The following is a 10315-nucleotide window of genomic DNA, read 5'->3' as shown; positions in this document are numbered from 1 at the left end:
TTGTAAGTCCTAAAACTAAAAGAGTCAGATATAGGGTTATATATACCAAAGTGATCAGGGTGACGAGTAGAGTCGAAATCCGGATGTCTGTCTGTCCGTCCGTCCGTCCGTGTCCGTTTGCAGCTGTAACTTGAGTAAAAATTGAGATATCATGATGAAACTTGGTACACGTATTTCTTGGCTCCATAAGAAGGTTAAGCTCGAAGATGGGCAAAATCGGCCCACTGCCACGCCCACAAAATGGCGGAAACCGAAAACCTACAAAGTGTCATAACTAAGCCATAAATAAAGATATTAAAGTGAAATTTGGCACAAAAGATCGCATTAGGGAGGGGCATATTTGGACGTAATTTTTTTGGAAAAGTGGGCGTGGCCATATCCCGCCCCCTACTAAGTTTTTTGTACGTATCTCGGAAACTACTAAAGCTATGTCAACCAAACTCTACAGAGTCGTTTTCTTCAGGCATTTCCATATACAGTTCAAAAATGGAAGAAATCGGATAATAACCACGCCCACCTCCCATACAAAGGTTATGTTGAAAATCACTAAAAGTCCGTTAACGGACTAACAAAAAACGTCAGAAACACCAAATTTTACGGAAGAAATGGCAGAAGGAAGCTGCACACAGGCTTTTTTGAAAAATTGAAAGTGGGCGTGGCCTCGCCCACTTATGGACCAAAAACCATATCTCAGGAACTACTAGACCGATTTCAATGAAATTCGGTATATAATATTTTCTTAACACCCTGATGACATGTACGAAATATAGGTGAAATCGGTTCACAACCACGCCTTCTTCCAATATAACGCTATTTTGAATTCCATCTGTTGCCTTCTCTGTATAATATATAGTACATTAGGAACCAATGATGACAGCGGAATAAAACTTTACAAAAATACGGTATTTGAAAAATATGTAAATGACGTATAATGAAATCTCGATTATCACTTTATCATGCGAGAGTATAAAATGTTCGGTGACACCCGAACTTTGTGCCCTTCCTTACTTGTTTATTTATTTTTTGATGTTTTTCGTGGCTCGCACCAATGCTTTAAAGCTCACACTTCCCGTGACTTTACTCGTTTATTTGCTAAGGATATTTGTGCTGAGGGAGTTAACTTAAGCGAACAGCAGCACATTTGTATTTTCATTGCCGTAGATATTTGTGCATGTGTTTGCACTTACCATATATGTAAGATATTCACTTATGAGTAAAAAATATAAGTACAAAATTGGCCAAAAATAGCTAAAATATCTAACACTCCAATATATTTGGGGGAAAAAAATTGTTCAAAGGCTCACAAATTAAATTAAAGCTTTAGTTGGTAATCTCTTGAGTTCAGTATGCACGTTTTGCTCAAAATAAAAAAAAAATAAAATTGAATGTGAAAAGAATGAAGCTATGGTGAATATCTGATCTATTTTAGACTTAGCAGGATTAAAACCATACTGATGAGGCATCAACCATCCTTGGATGGTGAACTTTAAGCCCTCACAGAACACGGGCGATTTAATTTTATATATGTATGATACATCTTGTTCTTGTTCTCTATAGTAGGAAAACTTTCTAAGAATATACTTTTTATGAATTCGACTGGTAGCAATCATGCTTCTCTGTATCTTGCTTTTGTAATTAAATACCTATATTTGAATAGAATCGAAGGCCAATAAAGAACCCCCATGGCATAGGTTACATATATTCTCTGTACGTCCCTCTACTTTCTTCGCGTTCACCTCCCAACAAAAGTATACTGTAAATCTTTGTAATCTGATTACACATTTCATTCATTCAATAATTTCTTTCCTTGCCCCTTTAGTCTTTAAGGGGTTAAATGGGTTCACGAGTTTCAAAAAATCTATTTTTTTTATTGTCTTATTGAATTCTAAAACACCTCAAGAATATTGTCCTAAGCTTTCAAGTTGATGCGAGTAATAGTTTCGGAGGTACAGCTTTGAGAACTTGTGCGCTCGAGGCTAGTTAGGCTGAGTGCGTCTTCTTTAAACGCGTTTTTCTCGAAATTTTACACAGGTCTTTGGGATACAATTCTTAAAGGCTTAGATTGACAGAAAAAAACTTTTCACTGAAATTTTAATTTTTTTGTTTGTAAAAATGCCTTCCAAAAATACAATTTTCAGTTGCTTTCCTTCGTCCAAGTCCGACGTTAAGGTTTTAGCTAAAACACGTATTTTCCACTTTTGATGATTTTGTATGGGGTTATCCTTCCAACGCGGGCGCATTTTTTTCGGAGGCGCCGAGTTTAAAATATTTTCAAAGAAATTTCAGAATTTCTTTGTTAATAGTGTGTGTTTGTAACAATAAAAAATTCTATTAAAATATTTATTTGTTTAAATGAGAAAAAAATTTTTGAAGAAAGGATGTTTTTTACCCGAGGAAACCTATGTAAGCCCTTAAAACCTTGGGACGCAAGCTCTTGCTGGCGACAGCACCGAGTTCATGATTCACACTAACGCTCTATATTTTTCATGCCTTTATACAAAATGTTATGATTGCTTTCAAAACCATAAAATATTTGAAATAGCTTTATAAGATTATCTCTAATTACGTCGATTTTGAAAGTTGATGTAATCAGGCTATCATCTTCATAAAAAGCTATAATTTATTAACAATTGACAAAGTTTTGACACCACTCGAAAGTGAACTTAAATTTTATATTTAGGGTCGCCAATAAGGACTTTACTCAAATTTTGAAGTATTCATTTCTTCTAAATTTTAAAGCCACTATTATGAAGAATATTTTACACTCGGCTTTGCTTATAATTTGAGCGTAAATGCCAGCAGATGGCACCAGACGCCTGAATATCCATGAATGCACGAAAATTCATATGCATGTACCACGTGCGGGCTGGTACAGTGGCATACACTGCACATCAGGTTATTATTAACTCGATATTAAACTCATGTAAGTGTTTTAATATCATTTTTTATATCTCTACTCTTCTACGTATGTATATACAGTACCTGAGAGGTGTTGACGTTATGAGCATGTTGAACCGTCAGACGCTAGAAAGAAAAAAAGAAAAGGTTGAAGATTTCATTTTGCCAAGTACACGAAGGACAACACTTAGCGATAACAACAAGTTTAAGTGATATTAAACCATAGTTTGGGGTGAAAATTTTTAAGAATGTAGTCAGGATATAAACTTATCTTACCTTTAACGAGTTAAATTTGAATATGGTTTTGTATGTATTGTATGTTGGGGTACAAAGATAGATATATGTATGAATACACTGTGATAACAATCATTCGAGTACAAACTTATTATAGCATATCTATGTGAGAGTGCCGTGTTAATCTAATCTTTAAAAGGTATGTTTTTTAGGCCGTATGAGCACTGAGTACAATAAATCCAAGAGTGTCGAATGAGCGCGTTGTAAGCTAAATCAATAAACTAAGACAAAATTGCTTATTAAGGGCTTTGGATACCTTGAAGAAATCTTTATATTCTCCAAATTTTGTCACCAGCGAGTAAAGTAGAAACATTCTGATAGACAAAACGCTCGTTTGTAAACTCTGTCAGTCAGTCAGATTAGCCTTTTTCCGGTTAAGTCTTCAAGATATTCTTCGATTTATATATCTGCCGAATAATGTTAAAACGGCGTCCCCGTATTGGCCCTTTGACTTTGCTGAATAGCTAGAAGTTGCATAGAACTAAATCAGGCAAATATGGTGGTTTCGGAATCGAGTTTTTGGCTAAAAAGTGGCCAAGAACCAATGCTGTATGATATGATGCGTTAACGTGATAAAGGAACCAAAAGTTGTTCGCACATTTTCGACTTTTTGGAGAGAATTCAAAGTGCACCACTTTGCCGTGGTATTTTCGGTGACTTTTTGCATGATATTTGCTGGATTGCTGGTCTCGTCTCTAGTAATGATGCATTTCAAATGGTTCTGATAATCAGCTAAGTTTCACCCACAATTGTCAATGGGAGTTTTGTCTGCTGATACCGAATAAGGACCTTCCCGCTTATGTCTGACTTAATAATATGGTAAACATCGATCAATTTGTATGATATGTTACTGAAATTAAATGGACATCCTTTCCAGATAATAATGTTGTCTCTTGCCAAAAATGTATAAAATCAACACAATACTTCTCGATTCTGTGTTTTGATTCGAGGGTGTTTCGAAAGAAAAATTACGCAGTGAAATCAACGTATTTTTATGTTAGATGTTTTATATGATGACTTTTCTCCTCCGATGGTGACAAGCAAAAATTGGTTAAAAGAGTTTCAACGTGGTTGCGTGTCAGTTTAGATCAGTCACTTGCATCTATCAGAGAAAAGTGCTCTTCCACCGTGACAACGCATCAGCATACGGCATGGCTAACTACTAGGCTAAGAACTGTTGTCCCATTTAACGTATTCTCTAGACTCTTTTGTTTCTAGCTCAGTTTGTTTCGTCAATCGCTTGGCAATAATCTGCCCTACTTTCTTTTTCGGAAACCTCCAGAAAAGGTTTTATTAATGGTTAAAGCCGTTGGACTGTCATTAGGTTAAGTTTATCGAGCTAGAAGTTGGTAATGAGAAATACCCCCTTATAAGTAAATATTTCTACGCCATTGGTTTAAACAAATAGCGTGAGTGTATATTGTGCAGCTACGCCTTATTTGCTACTTGATATAGATATTTATTTCTCGTAAATTAAGGAGTAAAGGCTTAAACTATACAGAAAGGTTACGTATTAACACCCTTAATAAACATATGCAGCACCTTTTTTTACTAAAAAGCCTAATTTGTTAATTTTGTTTAATAAGTAATTATAGTACATTCCTATTGGGTATGTGTTGGTGTCTCTCTTGTTGAGCGACTCTATCAGCAAGTATAATCAGTTCATTCGCCTCAGTCAGATTTGTACTGTCGATGTGTTTAAAACACCTTTTATTTCTACTGCCGCTTATAAACAAATAATAATTTTAATATGGAGCCTATTGCAATCGATAAAGTCCTAATGGTATTGAGTTTTTTGTTCACTACTCCAGAAAATCATATACAGTTGAATTCGAGAGATGTTAACGTATCGTCATTAATGCGTATTGGCGGAGATGATGTGTGTATATACATATTTTATATGAACCAAACCATATGAAAGTTGAAATTTGGAATATTTTTTTTTACTATTTTATTTCTGGTAATAGATTGCCTGGCAAAACTGCAACGTTCAAGAAATGAAGAACTTGGGTTACGAGTATGTATTGAATAAAATTATAGCATATATTATGTGTATGCATGAAAGTAATTAATGTTTTTGTAAATGCTATTTCTCTATGTAGCGTTAATGCGGCGCTAGACTACCAAATGAAAGCGAACAAAAGACTGGAAAGCATTGTTAGCGATCTACAAGCTATCAAAACAAGATTAAGGTATTCATATTAAATAAATACATATCTATATATATATATATATACATATAATATCTATTTAAATTTGTGTCTTTTATACTACTTAGCACCCCCAATCCGGTCGATTGTTCTAAAGGACAAGTCGGCGAATTCAATGTAAACTTGCCGCAATCGCCGATTCCTTTCTCTGTGTTGTGCATAAACAATCAATATGGTGACAATTGGTTCTTGATCGCTCATCGCAAAGTCACTAACGCCCTTTTCCGTAATAATCCAGCAGCTGATTCATTAGAAAATGGTATGGGCGAATTTAATGGCGAATATTTCATTGGTTTTAACAAATTGCGTGCAATTACTGATAGCCAAATGTATGAATTGCTTATAGTGGAGAGCAATGGAAGGAATAAGCCGTGGTATGATCATTACCAAACTGTGGCACTTGATGCCAATAACAAGGTGAGACAACTGGGAGAGCATAGAACCAATCGCGCTGATAATCTTATGGGCTTATTGGCTCACGCTGAAGCGGTCAATAAGAAATTGAGATTGGATTTGAATCCAAGTAATGAAGTTACGATTTATTTACGAAAAACATCATTACATGACGTTCCACTCTTTAAAGTAAAATAATAGGATTTTGAATTGTATAAAACGACATAGTTCCAAAACAAGCCTTTGTGTATTATATTTATACTAGTGGATCCTACCAGGCGATGCTGTGCTATACAATTCGTAGTATTATTCAAACAATAAACTATTCAATACACTGAAAATTTTCTTTACGAGTAAAGGCGAAAACGTTTTTGCCGGTATAAGAATCCAAGGGATCGTATTTGAGGTTTAATTTTGACTATCCTCATACAAATAAATGTCAACGGCAATAATAACGATTTTAAGGCTGGTTTTTCAATGTCTGGTTAGCAGCATCCTTACCGAAAGAAGGAATCTTGGCTAAGTTTACCAGAGCTTAACTGACAAATGGCTGTTAACCAGACATTGAGGAAACGGTTCTTTATATTTGGTATTTTGCCGAAAATTAAAACTACAGTTGAACTTCCCTAACTCGCATCACCATAATCGATAAAAAAAGATTTCGAGCAAGAGAGACTTCGAGTTATGATAGGAAATTTATATGGAATTTGGCTTCTAGTTCCAATTCCAGAATTCAAGTCATAGAAGTTCGAGTTATAGAAGTTCGAGTTATGGAAATTCAACTGTATTATATTTTTTTGGGGTTCTGAGTAGTCCGCTTAGTAGATTGTACTTAATAAACATCAACAAATCGTGCGACCGGCCAATGTGCACAGTTAATGGAGATGCCCGCTTAATAGAGCGTCCATTTAATACAGATTTCCTCGTATTTTTGTGGAGTAGCGTGAAAACATATACATACATTAGGGTGATTAAAAAAAAATTTTTGTTTTTCAATTGGTACTCGCAAAAATAGGTTCCTAGACACCTCTAAGAAAGCCTCTCCAAATATGAGTTTTTAATTGTAACGGGAAGGTCCTCCGCCTAACGGTTTTCTATTTTTTCTTATTATCAGATAGAAAAATTTATATCTCGCTTCCAATTACTTGAAAAAATATCTTGTTAATTAGGTTTTGTAGGAAATTGAATGCTCTAAAATATGGTCTCTTATGATTTTTTCGTAAACCCAACCGTTTAAAAGATATTAACGGTTGAAATTTGACTATTTTTGGAAAAATTCTTTATTTCTTATTAATTTTATAACTTAATGAAAAAAAATTATTATGAATGATGAAACACATAGTTTTGTAGGAAATTTACTGCTCTATAAAAATGGTCTACTATGATATTTCGATTAAGTTAAGCGTTTACGAGATATTCATCGTCAAACATCAATGCATATTAGGGTGGATCAAAAAAAAAATATTTTTTTTTTCGTTTGGTACTCTGAAAAATAGGTTTCTAGACACCTCTAAGAAAGCCTCTCCAAAAATCTATTCATAATAATTTTTTTTCATTGACTTATAAAATTCATAAGAAATAAAAAATTTTCCCAAAAATAATCAAACTTTAACCGATAATACCTTTTAAACGGCTGGGTTTACGAAAAAGTCATATTTTTTATTATTATTAAAAAACCATATTTTAGAGCATTCAATTTCCTACAAAACCTAATTAACAAGATATTTTTTCAAGTAGTTGGAAGCGAGATATAAGTTTTTCTATCTGATAATAAGAAAAAATAGAAAACCGTTAGGCGGAGGACCTTCCCGTTACAATTAAAAACTCATATTTGGAGAGGCTTTCTTAGAGGTGTCTGGGAACCTATTTTTGCGAGTACCAATTGAAAAAAAAAAAAATTTTTTTGAATCACCCTAATATACATACATATGTTCCTTTTATGCAAATGCCGAGAATAATTACAGAAAGCTTCCCCTAGCCCCAGTTTATAAATATACAGTTTCATTCATCTGTTCTCTGTATGGCATGACCTTTTGCATCTAACACGTTGGAGTCAATCTTTCTCTGAGTAATCAGTAATCTCTTGGTATGACGTACATCAAGGCGGGTCGATTTTTATGATTTTGCAACGACAACATAACGGTTGTTTGTATCATCACAAAATAATAGATAGATAGATAGCCCTGTATCGATATATAAATGATCAGGATGATGAGACGAGGTTGAAATCCTGGTCACTGTCTATCTGTCCGTCTGTCCGCCTGTGCAAGTACATGCATTTCTTACCAAAATAGTATGGACTAGGTCATAAATAGGCGAAATCATGCTACAACCACGCCTACTTCCCATCTAACACAATTTTATTTGATTATTTGACTTTCTAGTGTAAAAATCAAGAAGCAATTAATATAATGAGATAAATATTATGCCTTTCAAGCATGTCTCCACATGACACAAAATTGTCCAAATCGAACCAAACTTTTTCTTACCGAATATATCGGTCAATGTTTGAGATATATAATTGAAATTTAAAGTGAATCCTTTCCTGATGATAGTAAGCCTTTGTGTTAAAAATGGGTTGAATCGGATCAATACTTCCTTTAGCCCCCATATACCTAATATAAAGGTTATCGAACTTCCGGATGACTTTATACCGCATTTATATCTTTCGCATAACGGTGCATATTCATATTTGTGCTTAGATTGAATAAAATCGAATTAAAACTTGGCCCAGATCTCATATGACAAACATGCCTTTCATACCTGAAAGTATTACCTCGCTTTTAACACTTCCAAGTTGTAAGAGTATGAAATGTTTAGTTATACCTGAAATTTGCCTTTCCTTACTTATTTTAATATAAAGTTTTGCCATCACTTAATTGTAATTGCGGCGGCTTTCATTCCTGCAAGTTACAAGAGTATAACAACGAAAACATTATAATGATCGCTAAATATCTTTTCCTTAAAAATCGCTGTTTCGAAACCGGTTTTAGAATCGTAGTATCTTATAATTGGAGTTGTTCAGAATGATCCAACGAAAATTTCCCGCATACGCATTTTTTCCTTTTTTTTTGGCTCCCTGCAAATCAACCTGCTCTAGTGTTCATATACGTCGGTTCTATTATGTTTAAGATTGTGTTATATTTTAGTTGATTTATAAAGTCGAAGTGCACAGTATCACTTCAGTTGTGATTCGAGTAAACGTAAATTAATTCATTAAAATGCCACAAGCCACATCATTGCAACGAGCATTTACGGTGATGACTTATCTACTATCTTCCAAGGAAATCAATCACATTGATAATCAAAAGGTATAGATGAGCCTGAATAATCCATTTTCTTTTTTGCCAGTATTTATGTATATGTATGTATATGTACATGCTTATCATTTTTCGTTTCAAATAAGCAAATTTGTGATGCAGTTGGAGGCGCTTCGTTTAAGTAAGTACAAATGCATTAAACCTCGCACTTACTACATACCTACAAATGTCCACCAATACTTACACATCTATGCAGAATGCAAGGAGCGGAGTCATTTATGGATAATTATTCGGTGAAATTAGAGACGATTAGCGATGGTATATTCAATATCTTATACGATGTGCAGAACAGGTATTTCAACGATGATATTTATTTTAAAAATTTTGAAAATGTATGTATTTTCGTTTGCAGTGCACCAGAAATCCCGCCAACAAAGCCATATGAATGTCAGAATGAATCCTTCGGAAAACTGTTTTGTGAGGACAACAGATACGCTAAACATTTATTGTTAATAGGGCGTGGTCACAAGCGTATGTCACATGATCTATATCAAAAGCTCTTAAACGGAATTCCTTGCGATAAAAAATGCATCGATAGTAATACTGACTTCTTTATTGGAACAAATAATTTTATGCAGCTCGTTCGCAATAAGTCATTTGATGTGCTGTTTGTTTACTTTGATGCTGATGATATGGAACATTTTCGTTATATTTCCGAATTTCAATTTGATGGTAAAACGTTAAATATTACGCGATCACGCAGTAGTATGACAGAAGTTTCTTTGAAAGAATTTATAAAAAACATCAAGTTTACAAGTTGGAAAATCTTTTTGCAAAAAAAAGGGTGAATGATGGCGTCCAAATCTATCAAATTATAATATTTTATGAAAAAAGTGTTAAAACATTAAAAGACAAACAAATTTTGAAACATCTAAAAATGCACTATTTGTACGATAACCACAATTTTATGTATTTTATTAAAATAAATGAAGAAGTTGTTGTGTAGACTGTTGATATTGATAAATCAAGGTTTTTACGAATAATTTGTTTGAACTTCCATTTTGAACTTTCTTTGAATTCATTGCAAACCTCATAATAAACAAGATAGGATAGGAATTCTATTAAACATAGCAATATACTTATGTATCTGTATATATGTATGTATAGGTGTTTCATATTCAAGGAATAAGAAATTTATATACTAAAGGCACTAAAATATAAAGGTTATCAGCTAATTACGAGTTATCATTATTAAATTTG

At 33.8% G+C, this 10315-nt stretch overlaps 2 protein-coding genes across 3 annotated transcripts; both read left to right on the top strand.

Moving 5' to 3' along the window:
• Window positions 1-4884: 4884 nt before the first annotated feature.
• On the top strand, window positions 4885-6034 carry LOC126758797 (uncharacterized). Of its 2 annotated transcripts, none has more exons than XM_050473180.1 (4): window positions 4885-4975; window positions 5160-5209; window positions 5295-5384; window positions 5471-6034. In XM_050473180.1, the coding sequence occupies exons 1-4, from the start codon at window positions 4943-4945 to the stop codon at window positions 5991-5993; spliced, it is 696 nt and encodes a 231-aa protein (XP_050329137.1). In that variant the 5' UTR covers window positions 4885-4942; the 3' UTR covers window positions 5994-6034. The 2 variants fall into 2 exon arrangements, with proteins under 2 accessions (XP_050329137.1, XP_050329136.1); XM_050473179.1 differs by having other exon boundaries at window positions 4885-5071.
• A 2894-nt stretch (window positions 6035-8928) lies between these two features.
• On the top strand, window positions 8929-10079 carry LOC126758800 (uncharacterized). Its single transcript, XM_050473183.1, has 4 exons — window positions 8929-9106; window positions 9202-9236; window positions 9312-9407; window positions 9468-10079. Exons 1-4 carry the CDS (start codon window positions 9017-9019, stop codon window positions 9901-9903), a joined length of 657 nt encoding a protein of 218 aa, XP_050329140.1. The 5' UTR covers window positions 8929-9016; the 3' UTR covers window positions 9904-10079.
• The last annotated feature ends 236 nt before the right edge of the window (window positions 10080-10315 follow it).

The sequence above is a fragment of the Bactrocera neohumeralis genome, chromosome 5 (genome assembly GCF_024586455.1).
Source record: "Bactrocera neohumeralis isolate Rockhampton chromosome 5, APGP_CSIRO_Bneo_wtdbg2-racon-allhic-juicebox.fasta_v2, whole genome shotgun sequence".
Lineage (NCBI taxonomy): Eukaryota > Metazoa > Arthropoda > Insecta > Diptera > Tephritidae > Bactrocera > Bactrocera neohumeralis.
Note: the sequence above shows the minus strand (reverse complement) of the source record. Positions and strands in the feature narration are given on the sequence as shown.

Bases quoted from the DNA above. Each gene is read 5' to 3' on its own strand.
- LOC126758797 (XM_050473179.1), top strand. From the start codon at position 4,943: ATGGAGCCTATTGCAATCGATAAAGTCCTAATGGTATTGAGTTTTTTG. The intron at 5,072-5,159 runs GTGTGTATATAC...TTCTGGTAATAG, and splicing joins TGCGTATTGGCGGAGATGAT to ATTGCCTGGCAAAACTGCAA. The intron at 5,385-5,470 runs GTATTCATATTA...TATACTACTTAG, and splicing joins GCTATCAAAACAAGATTAAG to CACCCCCAATCCGGTCGATT.
- LOC126758800 (XM_050473183.1), top strand. From the start codon at position 9,017: ATGCCACAAGCCACATCATTGCAACGAGCATTTACGGTGATGACTTAT. The intron at 9,237-9,311 runs GTAAGTACAAAT...ACATCTATGCAG, and splicing joins GTTGGAGGCGCTTCGTTTAA to AATGCAAGGAGCGGAGTCAT. The intron at 9,408-9,467 runs GTATTTCAACGA...TTTCGTTTGCAG, and splicing joins TTATACGATGTGCAGAACAG to TGCACCAGAAATCCCGCCAA.